At 40.1% G+C, this 13,828-nt stretch overlaps 2 protein-coding genes across 3 annotated transcripts in view; one reads left to right on the top strand and one right to left on the bottom strand.

The window, feature by feature from the left end:
• Positions 1–4,867: 4,867 nt before the first annotated feature.
• On the bottom strand, positions 4,868–12,219 carry odr4 (odr-4 GPCR localization factor homolog). The gene is made up of 14 exons (XM_071528154.1): positions 12,153–12,219; positions 11,644–11,747; positions 11,287–11,403; positions 11,111–11,203; positions 10,911–11,017; positions 10,676–10,712; positions 10,056–10,199; positions 9,135–9,230; positions 8,964–9,011; positions 7,960–8,079; positions 7,754–7,865; positions 6,177–6,389; positions 5,531–5,578; positions 4,868–5,160 (listed from the first exon to the last, which is right to left on the bottom strand). The coding sequence occupies exons 2-14, from the start codon at positions 11,740–11,742 to the stop codon at positions 5,090–5,092; spliced, it is 1,305 nt and encodes a 434-aa protein (XP_071384255.1). The 5' UTR covers positions 11,743–11,747; positions 12,153–12,219; the 3' UTR covers positions 4,868–5,089.
• Positions 12,220–12,673: 454 nt separating this feature from the next.
• The window catches only part of LOC139651286 (nucleoprotein TPR-like), a 28,303-nt gene continuing 27,148 nt past the window's right edge, over positions 12,674–13,828 (top strand). For both annotated transcript variants that reach the window (XM_071528151.1, XM_071528150.1), the window contains exon 1: positions 12,674–12,906. In XM_071528151.1, coding sequence (XP_071384252.1) covers positions 12,756–12,906 — 151 coding nt within the window. In that variant the 5' untranslated portion in view covers positions 12,674–12,755. The remainder of the gene's footprint in view (positions 12,907–13,828) is intronic.

Here is a 13,828-nt window from a genome sequence, read left to right as displayed (position 1 = left end):
AACTAGAGTTTATCAGGCTTCCACTAAAAGTCACAAATAAAACAATGTGCTTCATGGCCACAAAGAGAACAAATGTTGGATAGTATGGCACTATCCAACGTTAAATTAGAAAGTTATAGAAATGCTCTAGAAATGTAATGATGTAAATGGCGGAAAAAATACAGACTTGAGTTTTGTCAAGTACACAAGCTTTCTCCCTTCCTCTATAAAATGGCGTTAGCCGCTAGTCAACCACGGGAAGCTTCAGCAGACAGACAAACCTTTAACGGCTGATCTGTAGATTTCCTCTTGTTCTAACGTTAGTCTAAATAAGCTAACGGTAGGCGGTAACAGTCACATAAAACATCTGCTGGATAGAGTCAGTAAAGTAAAATACATTAAACTGTCATGTAAACTGCTGCTTACAATACCTTTAGGTGCTGAAAATAATCTGCGCCACACCGATAAATGAAAGGGAAACTAAATCAGAGAGAGAGAGAGAGAGAGAGAGAGAGAGAGAGAGAGAGAGAGAGAGAGAGAGAGAGAGAGAAGGGTCATTACGTCACTGTGTAGCGCGTGAACGCACATTAGCGCAAGTGTGAATACTTTTCTTCTTGATCTTGATCTCTCTCTCTCTCTCTCTCTCTCTCTCTCTCTCTCTCTCATCAATAAGTATCAATGTCTATTAGTGGAAAAATCCAGACTTGAGTTTGACTCTGTCGTCACATTCATCAGCATTTGATGATGTGAGTGATCACACTGTAGTCTGTGCTGTCAGTTTGGCAGTCTGACTGCTTTGTGTAAAGGCAGAGTTTGAAATAAGTCTTCAATTAAATCAAAATGCAGAAAACAGTGTTCAAGACGTGGGAAGCCTTTGCTTGTTGCACAATACTGATAATATTTGGCTTGGCTGTTATCAGAATCTCGGTCATCACCTCTAATGTTTTTTTTTCTTCATTTATATGCATTTTTCCCCATATGTTTATTGATTTTTTCAATAATAACAAAAAATAATGCACAGCACAAAAACATTGCACATCTGGAGACAAGGGAAAAAGCAAAAAACAATACAAATAGCACATCCATACACCTACACTGAGCACACACACACACACACACACACACACACATCTGCAACATCAAGCATAGTCCTCGAAAGGCACAGTCAGAGTGATACGCACAAGGAATGCAAACAAACAAATACACTGTTTGTCTGGCTCAGCTAAGAAATTCCCCAAGTCCCTATGTTCAATAAAATGTAAAAAGAGCCCCATATCTTTTGAAATACTTCCTGTTTAATTGAACATTATAGTATCAGCTGAGCAGCCCAGTAGTACCAAAGAGGATTAGGGCACTGGAGCCCCCCTCTTTCATAGGGTAGGTATAATAGTGATAAACGGAGCCTGTTGTTCCATATAAATTTGGAAAATAACTTCCTCAATTTTAGAAATAAGTTTGATGGGGGTGGCAAAGGGAGGTTTTGAAACAAGTAAAGTAGCTTAGATAGTATATTCATTTTTAGAGCATTAATTCTACCAATTAATGAAATTGGCAAGGGCATCCAAATATCAGTTGAATTGGTTACAGAGTCCATGACAGAATCGTAATTCCTCCTCACCACTTCCTCTACATTAGGTACAATTTGTATGCCTAGGTATGTAAAGCAGTTTGTTATATTAAAGTTAGACGCTTGGGGGATACGGGTTGTCTCTTTCTTCCGAGTTAAGTAATAGAATTGAAGATTTTGACTGATTAATCTTATATCCAGATACTTTACCAAAAGTTTTAATTAGTTTTAAAATTTCGTCAATGGATTTCTCCAGGTTTCTGATAAATAGAATCACATCATCCGCATAAAGAGCGATACGATGTTCCACTTCTCCTACGATTATACCTGAAATGCCGGGATGCGCCCTTACCGCTATTGCGAAAGGCTCGATAGCGAGAATAAACAGCAGGGGGGACAACGGTCAACCTTGACGACACCCTCTATGAATATTAATTGGGTTACATACCAAGTTGTTTGTCAGTACGTAAGCAGTGGGATTAGCATAAAGCAGTTCTACCCATTTACAGAAGTTTTCCCCACATCCAAAACATATTAGGACTTCAAAAAGATACAGCCATTCTATCCTATCAAAGGCCTTTTCAGCATCCAAGGAGAGTGGAGCTGTATCTGGTGCCCCCTTTTGGCTATGTAAAATATTTAGCACTCTTCTAACATCCGTTCTGATCGTTTGTGACTATCCCTGGGATATTGTCCTGAAGTCTGTTTGCGAAAATTTTACATAATATTTTTACATCTGAATTTAATAAACATAACATGTTTTTTCGCTTGCAGAGTTCCGACCTGTTAAAAAGTTGCGGAGATTCTTCTGCAGAGTGAGGAAGGCCTTCCATCGTCTCTGTTCTCGTTCTGAGGAGTGACAGCTGCAAGTGGCCCAATTCTGATTTTCTCCCTCTTCAAATAACTTCTTTGGCATTAAGACATGGTTTAATTGTGCTGCTTTCATTCACATGTAACTGATTATGGAATTTCCAATGCAGATCTTGTATCTCTGCTTCAGATTCACTGCAACAAATAGTATCAAGCACGCCCACATTTAGGTTACATGTGTGTGTGTGCGTGTGAAGTGAAGCCCACTGACTGCTGTAAACTGCTGATTCTCTGCATTGACACAGAAGGTGAAAGATTGGTTATGCCAGTGTTGAGGGTAAAGCATCACTGTAAAGGAGTGTGTGATATACAGAATTGCTGCCCAGCTAGTCATCTTGAAGGATCGGACTATTCGTCATTCAGTGACAGCGGCTGCACTCAACAGTTGCACTCTATATAGGAGTATAAATGTTGGGTTGGAAAAGCCTTTTTTGTTTACTACAGTGAGTAAATTGTCTAGACAGAGAGGCCTTTTTTGTTTTCTATCATGTAAACTGAAATGAAAAAAGACAATATTGAGTTTCAGTGATGAAATGTATTCTCTATTGATTTGACTGCTGGGCTGCCGAAATAAAATGACAATAAATTCAACTTCTCTCCAGCTCTATTGCCCACTTTTACATAAAACTAGAACAAGTCTTTGGCTTCTAGACAAATAAAAAAATAAAAACAAAAGTAATATATTACAAAAGTCCAACGTACAGCAGTCCAGTTGGTGCCAATCTTCAATTATATTTCTATTGATGTGTTAAAGGAAGCTGTGGCACTAGGGATGATGGATCTTTTCCAGCAAGCATTCCTTGCTATAGTGGGACTTTGAGCCTGACACTGGAGAAATGGCTCAAATTGAAGGGGATGAGTTCTGTCTCATCAATTCACCTGACAGCTTTAACAGAAGGTGGAGAGCTGTGATTGTTAGAAACATACAATTCCCTTGACATGTCTAGACTGAAGACAGCTTGGTGTCATTTGTTTTGGAGGCTGTTTTGAGTGGGAGCGTATCTATGTTCCCAGGGTCCTATGTTCCCAGGGTCCTAAGTTCCCAAGGTCCTATGTTCCCAGGGTCCTAAGTTCCCAGGGTCCTATGTTCCCCAGTTCAATATTCTGTTAACACACATTAACCCTCCTATTGTGTTTGGGTCAAATTTCAAATATTTCATAAATATTATCCAGTTTTTTTTATTGGAACAAGGCTTCAAAACAGCTATATAAACACAACAAAACCAATTGTTATCATTTTATTTGATTTTGAAGGTCTCTAACCCTAACCCTAGAACTGGGGAACATAGGACCCTGGGAACATAGGACATTTGTCATGTTCCCATTATGTGCCATATAAATCTGGGGAGCATAGGACCCTGGGAACATAGGAATGACTCCTTTTGGGGAGTGGAATGAGAAGGTGTTGAATTCAGCAGCTGGTAAATTCAAATGATGCTTGCAGTGTTGGAGTCACATGATGAGTTCATGTTTACAGAGGAGACTTTCACTATAGAAGACACAACTGAACATACTGTATGTATATGATACTTGAGCCTGCCACAACAGGTGAGTTCAAATAAGTGGATGTGTGAATGACGTGAGTGTGGGAGTGGGATGAGGTGAGGTCAGATATTGCAATAGACATAGACAATTTTACATCTCTATTATATATATCATATCACACCAAACTCCTTTAAAAACTTGTGGGATTGCTCATCAGCAAAGGTAGATATCTGACAGAATATAATTTAAGAGCTTTTACAAATTAATGGGAATCACTCTTTAATTCAACATACATCAAATGCTCCAATAAGCATGTATTTCAATAAAATTTCAACTTTTATACTGGGTTCCCTGTCATTTGCATACTTCCATACTGTCCATCTTCCTCCATTGAAATACTAGACTAGAAAAATAGTAATGAAAGGAAAATAGTGGCTTTAGAAAATAGAAGCCATAAATAGTGTTAAATTATTATTGGTGATGTTTTTTTCTAGTGTGTACGGTGTAGGCTATAAAAAAAAAAAAAAAGGACACTGCCTGTTTCTTGTCTGAGAATTACACACATTACTTTGTATATTGTTTTGCAAAAAGTATGATAGAGAATTGCAAACTGAGTGAAAAGCAGAAAATGTGCTTGTAGGTTTACAGACTTGGTTTAGGGATTTGATACATGAGTTTCAGGTTTCAGTGATTGTGTCCCAAGTTCCAGTTTTATTGTGAAAAACTGTAATAACTGTATCTTTACTACAATAACTCAAGTTTTATTGTTTAGCTCTTTTCATTTTTTCATCTTATATTCATCTTTTATCTGCCTGGGAAAAACGTCATTTCAGAAGTTGACTGAATCGGGAGGGGAAGTGATAATAATTACTCATAAACAATTTACTGCATGAACTTTTACCAGTCGTTTCGGAATAGATGATGTTAAAACTATAACCATCACTGATGTTTATTGCAAGAATACAAACAGAATACAAAAACTTCCAAATCAATAAGGAAGAACGTTTTCATATGGAAATGAAATCTCTCATGTTTAATTCTGTGTAGGCTTATGTTTGATTTTATAATGCATTTTCAATTCCCTATGGAGAAGCAAAGCCTGTCTCACATACACAAACACTTTGTAGACAACTGAAATGATCAAATCAAACACTTTATTTGGTGTGTGTGTGTGTGTGTGTGTGTGCGTCAATAGTCCTGGAGGTAGAGCAGTGAGGCAGCAGTAGCAAGCAGGGCGACAGCAGAAGCCATGGCAACACCTAAACACCACAGAGGAAAGAGATGAATCAGGACCGCATGTTAACACACACACACACACACATTTCTCACGGTTCGAACTTGCACTAGTTCATTAGTAATAAAAGTGTCTTCCATTTTGGTTAGGACGTCCTGGAATCTCCCAAAGGATTCCCGAGGATCCCACACCCACATTGAGAGCCGCTGCTATATTCCAGTAGTTGGATTAGTGTAGTAAGAAAGTAGTAAGAAACAAGCAAAATAACAGTGACTGGTTCAGATCACACATACTAACACAGTGATAATACTACTAATCCTGACTGGAAGTGGTACAGACAAGAACAGTACACAGTTGTAGATGTTGTCACAGTGTTTTTTTGGGGGTTTTTTTACCAGTGTAGTTGTTCCTCTTGGGCTCCACTACTGTCTGTACAGTCGGCTCTGGAAACACACAACACACTAATGTCATAAAACACACTGATATTACACTACAGCAATAGATGTAAAGATATAAAATTTATAAGTAATCTGTTAAAACACTATCTATCTATCTATCTATCTATCTATCCATCTATCCATCTATCCATCTATCCATCCATCCATCCATCCATCCATCCATCCATCCATCTATCTATCTATCTATCCATCTATCTATCTATCTATCAATTAGGGCTGGGCGATATGGACAAAATCAAATATTACAATATTTTTGACCAAATACCTCGATATCGATATTGCGACAATATTGTAGGGATGACTATTGGTGCTTTCACAAAATATTTACACCATGAGATTTTTGATAAATAATCATCAGTAATGTGGATATAATGACTAAGTGGGTAAAGGCAAATAATAGAACAGCTAGAACAGTCTGGTAAGTTCAGAAAATGACATCACTTTACTGTAATGCAGCCTTTAAAACCAGGAAAAGACAACACTTATGCCATATCACCATATTACCATATCCAAAATCTAAGACGATATCTAGTCTCATATCACGACATATACTATCTATCTATCTATGTCTTTCTTTCCCCACCTGCTGTGTGTTCGTTGCTCTCTGTGCTTTCGGCAGCAGCCATTTCCTGCCTGGTGTCTAAATCCTCCTCTGCCGTCTCCATGTCCAGCATCTCCTTCAGCCTGTCCCTCACCTCAGACAGACCCTCGTCGCTGAACTGGTAGTCGCACACGCACACGGGCCCGGCAGCGCCTCGCACCGGGCAGAAGAGCCGGCGAGGGAGACCCAACCGGTCTGGGACGGAGACACAGAAAGAAAACGTTTTTGAGTATTCGTTCAGAATTCTTTGTGAGCCTCTATAAAATCTACAACAACGGCAAAACTGTTTAGTCTACGGGAAAGAAAGAAGTAAAAAGTGCGTATTAAACCTTTAAAAAAAAAAAAAGGTTTTGGAATTTATAAAATAATCAGGATTTGAGAAAAACACTGGAAAAAAATCCACTGCATACTGAATAATTTTTAAAGTATTTCTATTTAATTGTTGTGAATGTGGTTCCTCTCTAAATGACTTTTCAAGTATGCTGAATTTCCCATTCATTTCTATTATGAAATGACCACAGAATAGAAAAAAACTGCCAAAATTACAAATTTTAAGATAAATGGATGAAATGTTATCTACAACATATCTTCTGTCAGACAAAATATTTTTGTGAAAAATTACCTAATTTATTATGAAAAATGTGTTAAGTACCATTTACAGTAAAACATTGCAATGCACTGTGGGCTCAATTTTTGATGTATCTAAAATCTGAATAGATTGTTTGTTGGTTGTTAAATTTGGTGTCAATTGAGCAAAAAATGTGGAAGGAGATATATTTTATACAGTTTTTGCAAAGAATCTGAGAGATGGACTTAATTTCCACTAGGTTACAGCGTATGAAAGTTTCTTCGCACTTGGGCCAACATTTTGGTAAAAGTTGCAAAGCCGTAGCACATATGACTGATGATTTTTTTAATGACTTTGCAAAGTTTTGAACGCTGCTTGGGACCGAACCGGACTGCTGCGCAAATTTTCGCGCACTTTTGTTCACGGGATAGGCAGTTTTAGTCAGAAAGGAAAGAAGAAAGAAAGAAAGAAAGAACCGGACTGCTGCGCAAAATTTTGTGCACTTCTGTTCACAGGAAGGCGGTTTTAGTCGGAAGGAAGAAAGAAAGAAAGAAAGAAAGAAAAAAAGAAAGAAAGAAAGACCGAACCTGGCTGCTACGCAAAATTTTGTGCACTTTTATTCACAGGAAGGCAGTTTTAGTCGAAGAAAGAAAGAAAGAAAGAAAGAAAGAAAGAAAGACCCAACTGGACTGCTGCGCAACATTTTGTGCACTTTTGTTCACAGGAAGGCAGTTTTAGTCGGAAGGAAGAAAGAAAGAAAGAAAGAAAGAAAGAAAGACCCAACTGGACTGCTGTGCAAAATTTCAAGCACTTTTGTTCACGGGAAGGCAGTTTTAGTCAGAAGGAAGGAAGGGAGAAAGAAAGAAAGAAAGAAAGAAAGAATAATACCAGTAAAACAGTTGCCTAATAAGCTCTGGTGTGTGTATGTGTGTGTGTGTGTGTGTGTGTGTGTGTGTGTGCGCGCGCGTGTGTGTGTGTGTGTGTGTCGCACCTGTCCGCTGCCTGTCTCTGGAGTCACCTTTGCCCTCCTCCTCTGCCGTCAGCTCTTCCAGGAGCATCTGGACCCTCGCGGCCACCGTAGAAACCACGTCCCGCTTCAGCAGCTGTCCACAGAGACGTTTTCCAAGCTTCGGTCAATGTGTTTGTCATGTTTCTTTTGCCTTCACTGAAACACTATCCGGGGTATTAAAGCGTTACCTTCTCGGCCAGGCTGGCTCTGGGCTTGTTGCCGTGTAGGTAGGCTCTGCTGTGGATCGCCCCACTGACCGACACACTGCCTCCGCACTGCTGAACCGCTTCCGTCAGCCTCTGCTCACACTGACAAGGAGGAGATAAAATATGGAACTCGTTATAAGTGCAATACTTATCAAGGCACTTTGTATCACTGCTTGTGGGAATGTGGAGAGATTCAAATGTTTTGGAGTTCGGTGATACGTTATATATCTCTCAAATGACCTCTTCTCCATTACCTCTAAGTCCTAAACTGTGCATACTAAGCATTTATCCAGACAATTGTTCTTTATCTAATAGAGAAAGAAAAATGGTTGACCTATGTCTACTACAAGCCAGGCGCTCAATTGCCCTGTGTTGGAAGAATGTGGGTTGCCCCTCTCTAGGTCATTGGTTGAAAAATTGAACATCAAGTTTGGCTCAAGAGAAACTCACTTATATAGTTAGGAAGAAAGCTTCTGAGTTTTATAACATTTGGGAGATGTTTTGGGAATTTGTAAAAAAAAAATGGTGACATTGAAGAGGCATTGGAAGTGTGAAGTTACAGTGAAAATAACGAATCTATTGTGAGGAATGTGTGCTGTACGCTGATCTATGTTGTGAATTGTATTCTTACTTTATTTTATGTATCTATTTATTTTTCCTTCTATTCATTTTATTTATTTATTTACTTACTTAATTTTTCTTTCCATTGTCAATTTCTGTCCTTTTTAACCTGATTATCAGCTAATTTATTATTTTTATGTGATATTTATTTTATTATTATTATAATTATATACTGTCATTTGTTTGATTTGGGGAAGGGTTCAGTTGTTATGTATAATGTGTTTAATGTATAAAATCAATAAATAAATGTTTAAAAAAAAAAAAATATGGAACTCGTTTATGAATGTCATGTATTGCAGCATTCACACTGGAGTGAATGTCTTCCTGTGTGTGTGTGTGTGTGTGTGTGTGTGTGTGTGTGTTACCGGCGTGACGAGCAGCTGAGCGGTGAGCGCCTGTTTCGCGTTCCTCCTCTACAGAGAGAAGCCAGAGTTAAGATTCATGCTCCTGTCCTCCCTCCAATCCAGAGAATGAGATGTATTATTTATATTCAGTTTCATATTTATTTAGATCATTAGGTGTCAGGAGTCCTTCACCTGGCCCGCTGTGAGCTCTTTGTCATCCGGCAGCTTCTTTCCATCGATGAGACAAACTCCGCCCTCAATCTGCCGCGCCCACGCTTTCAGTCCCTCCTGAAACAGAAGACCTGACCTGAGAGCAGTTCCACTCAAGCTGCTAAACATGAATGGCTGTATGGGTTTTGTAACTGTGCGTATCTTTGCGCACGTCTGCTTGAGTGTGTCCTCTGGTGTGTGTTAGGGCTGAACGATTTTGAAAAAATATCTAATTGCGATTATTTTGACTGATATTGCAATTGCGATATGATTTGCGATACTGATGGATAGCTGAAGTCTTTGGGGTCTGTTTTTGTTTTTGTTTGTTTTGTGTTGTATATTGTTGGGTTTTTTTTTTATGGCATTTCATAATGTATGCATGGTTGTATGTAAGTGTATGGTTGTATTTTGTAAATGCGTATGTATGAGTATGAATGAATGGGTGCATGTGTGTACATAGATATGTGCAGTTTTACATTTTCATGAAGGACAATCATGTATAGATATATTTCTATTTTTTATTAATGTAAATTCTGCTTCTATTCAGTTGTTAACTGTGAGCATGAATACCAATAAACTCAAACTCAAACGATATTAGAGGGAATGATAATTTTTACATCATTATTCTCATTTTCATTGAAAAACGTATTAAAATGATCATGGTGTGATTTTTGCGGGGATCTGTACCAAACAAAGATGTTTTCTTAAGTCTGTAGAATATGATGTGTAGGCCAGGACATCTCTGCAGCACCACAATATTTACTTTAAAATGCTATTTTGACACATTTCACCTTTAACAAATATTGCGCCTCCTGCGATTTGAAAATTGCAGTAGGCCATATTGTGATTTCGATAAAATTTTGATTAATTGTTCAGCCCTAGTGTGTGTGTGTGTGTACTAACCATGAGACATTTCTCCATGCTTTCTGTGCTGGTTCTGTCCTCTGGCAGCCCCAGCAGCATGTCCACATCCAGACAACACGACACCATGCTCCAGGAGGAACACACACCGGACTGGTACTTCCAATCAGCAGGCTTGGCCGTGCTCTGGAACAGCCAATCACAGTCTAGTTCAGTGGTTCTCAACGTGGGGTCCGGGGACCACCCAGGGGTCCTTGAGGGCATCCCCGGGGGGTCCCCAGCAAATTGATGAATCGTTAAACTTCATTATTTCATTCGCAAGAACAATTATAGAATGTAGGAGACTGACTATTTTGATCATAGTTTCACTGTTATCCGTCTGTACAATACAGATAATCATGGAGTTCTGGAAAAAAAATCATATCTAACAATAAAAATATTCTCAGATTTGGGACAAAATCGCATCAAATGGGGTTCCGGGGTAATGTGGACTAAATTAGGGTCCTTGTTTTGATCTAGTTAACTTATAGCCAGCTGATTACATTACGTCTTAATTAGCTATTCGTATATCATGCACTGGATAAATAAACTGATTCTGTAAACTAAAGGTGTCACTGAAAAGAGGTTGAATACTTTCTGACATATGACACATGTGAACTCACCTTGGGGTCTCTGACATCGAAGGTTCTGCAGACGGTTCTGACATGGCGGGTTAAAGAACAGCCACAGACACTCATCTTTTCCTGTTTATTATGCACCATGCATACTACTTTTGTACTACTCGCTCACTCATTTACCCCTCGGTTTTATCCATCCCTCTATCCACCCCACCCCTCGTCTCTCCATCCATCTACCGGCGGCTATCTTATCCAATCGGACGGCGGTGTAGAAGGATACTTCCTGGTTTTGGGGTTGACGTGCAGCGTGACGCGGTCGGTGACGTCGTCGTCCGCGAGGCTCCACAGGCGATCCCCCGAGATCAGGTGTTCCACTGCAAAAACCAGCTACACACACACACACATCAGACCCACATAACACACACAAATGCACATCACTTTCACCAGTATGAAAGTATCCTTCAAGAGGGTGAATCTGACCTGTCGGAGTGAGTTCAGTGTGTCCTTGGCGTCGGTATCAGTGATGATGAAGACTCCTAATACACACAGACCTCCAGGCAGCATCCTGGACACCTGGAAACACACAAGCAACTCCATCATCACACCACACTGGGATAATGACTTTGTTATTATTGACCTGTCCCTTATTTGCCTACCTGTCGGGCGTGCTCAGTGACCCAGTCCTTGTCCAATGAGCTTCCGGCCGCTGCGGTAGACTCGTCCATTTGGGGGGTCCGCGTCGCCATGACAACAAAATCCCTCTGGGCAGAGCTCTGGTATGGACAGAGAGTTTTTGTCAGTTTGGGGCCGAAAACAGAAGAAGTTTAACAGCATGTATTGTGTTGTTTCGTGTTTTAGGTGTCCAGGATGCTGCCTGGTTATACATTACAACCTGCTGCTGTTTGATAGCTGTGAATCTGATACAGAATGGCATAATGAACACAGTCAAGAGAGCAAAAGATAATTTACAAAAAGATGTTACACTAGCCTCTGTGCTGGTGAGAGAGCCTTACCTGGCCGATGAGCAGGCCTGTGACTGGGCCTGCTCCTGGTTCGCACAGCTTGGACAGATAGCCCTCCACAGCATCTTCTGCTATATAACCACGACCCATACTGACTGAGAGAGAGAGAGAGAAAGAGAGAGAGAGAGAGAGAGAGGGAGAGAGAGGGAGAGAGAGAGAGAGAGAGAGAGAGAGAGAGAGAGAGAGAGAATGTATTGAGAAAGTTCTCAGGAATTGAAGTATGAAAAACTGAGAAAGACTAATGGAATACAGACTTTGCAAAAGCTTCACATATAGCTACAAAGATACATATGTTAAGTGACGTGTAGCTCACGTTGACGTTAACGAGCAGCTGTCTTTCCCTCTCTGTAACTCCAGATAGTTAACGTAGCTAGCTAACGTTGTTTGACTACATTGACTTAACGTCAGCTGGTCAAAGTTATTTCATTCAAAACAACAGCACAATACAATTGTTACTTATGGAACTTAACCACGTTCATCCTCAACCAGTGTTTAAATACCTGAATAAAGTAAGGCAGTGGCTACAACATCAACCAGACGCCAGGTAGCTTCATTTTCAATTTGACAGCGGCTGGTGGCGACGTCAGCAGAGCAGGAAAACTACATCTACCATGATGCTTCGCGCCGAAGCGTGTTTCCGTCGCATATCGACGACGTAGACGAGAAGACGGGCTAATCGAGGTCAGCCGTCAGCCGCGTCAAGCTAGCCAGAAAAAGCCATTCGACTTGCCGTCAAAATAAAAGCCAAAACAGTTGGCGGTTGTTACAGACGCATTTTTTTCTTTATTTTACTTTTTGCATACAACCGGAAAGTTAACATTCCTTCCACGTTTTTTCTGTGAAGAAGCCAGATCGTGTAGCTTGGTTTGTTTTTTGTGCAAAGTGAAGTTGTTTTAGGCAGTGTTTGAGAGCTGTGGATTTGTAGAAATTGTGCTTTTATTCTGAAAAAAACGGAAGTCGTATTCTTGTTGGCGGAACACATGAACACAACACGGCTGGCTTGACACTGGTCGGTTTTCCCTGTCAGTTCACCAAGGAGGACAGAGAGTGTAATAGTTTACCCGTTTTGCGGGTATTTTGGAGAATTTGGGGGTTTGGTGGAGATGGCGGCCGTCCTGCTACAGGTTCTGGAGCGGACGGAGTTGAATAAACTCCCGAAAGGCGCACAGAACAAGCTCGAGAAGTTTTTAACGGAGCTGCAGAGCGTGAATGACGCGGTCAGAACGCAGCATGAGCGGTTCAAAGCAGACTGTGGTGAGTGGAACCAAACTGAAACTAGTCGATTATGCTGGCTAGCTGAAACCTAGCCTAGATACAAATGTCACACAAAACGCAATTAAATGAAATTGTATCCTGTGTTTGATGGAAGAGGTCAGTTCACCCTTAACTTAGTGAAATAACGCTAGCAAGCTAGTTGGCTATCTAGTTAGCTAGTTAAGTTAGCCAACGACTTCTCCAACGCTATTTTGTGCTAGCTAGCACCGTTATAAACCCAGTTTTCACTTTCAGACACAAGTTATAGAAAAGAGATAACAGCATGTGTAGGTATAGCGAGAGATGCCAAATCCACAGTCCACATGGCAACATTATTGTCTTGCATCAAACTACCCCTGACACGTTCTCTCGTGTGGATAGAACGCTGAACGAAACTCCATTCAGAAATTTGTCAGTTTAAAATTGCCTTGCTAAACAATGAACATTACTTACACACATTAGAACATAACTTTTTTAAATTCATAGGACCCACTCAATTCGGCACACCAAACACGTCAAGCAGCACTTATTTCAACCAACTTTCACCTTTAATAATTGGTTCGCCTGTCATTCCAACAGTCTTCTTACAACAAAACACACCGCGCAGGGCTCTAGCAACCATTGTGAACCATGACATTTTATTGAAGTAAAGTGCTGCTTGGTTGATCAGTTGTATGCCGAATTGAAGAGTGGCTCCTAAAGAATGGAAAAATATCTTAAGTGCTGTTCTACTAGAATTGTATGTTTGCCTATAAGCGAGTGCCAGCATTTCGAATGGGAGTTTGGTTCTATGCAAGAAAGAATTGAACAAATAGAGGCTACCTTTCATATAGTAAGTGTTCTAGCCTTGGAATATTGACAGTTGGGTGACTGTGTGGCTTTCTTTCCTTTACTGAGCAGCACCTGAATGAATGGCATCATA

The sequence above is a fragment of the Centroberyx affinis genome, unplaced genomic scaffold (assembly GCF_046629955.1).
Source record: "Centroberyx affinis isolate AG114_WGS23_722 - 3 ecotype Tasmania unplaced genomic scaffold, CSIRO-AGI_Caff_v1 ptg001624l_1, whole genome shotgun sequence".
NCBI classification, from domain to species: Eukaryota; Metazoa; Chordata; class Actinopteri; order Beryciformes; family Berycidae; genus Centroberyx; species Centroberyx affinis.
Note: the sequence above shows the minus strand (reverse complement) of the source record. Positions and strands in the feature narration are given on the sequence as shown.

Coding starts and splice junctions, on each gene's coding strand:
- odr4 (XM_071528154.1), bottom strand. CDS start 11,742: ATGGGTCGTGGTTATATAGCAGAAGATGCTGTGGAGGGCTATCTGTCC. Junction 10,200..10,675: donor TCGATGTCAGAGACCCCAAG/GTGAGTTCACAT, acceptor TGGCTGTTCCAG/AGCACGGCCAAGCCTGCTGA. Junction 5,579..6,176: donor GAGCAACGAACACACAGCAG/GTGGGGAAAGAA, acceptor GTGTGTTTCCAG/AGCCGACTGTACAGACAGTA.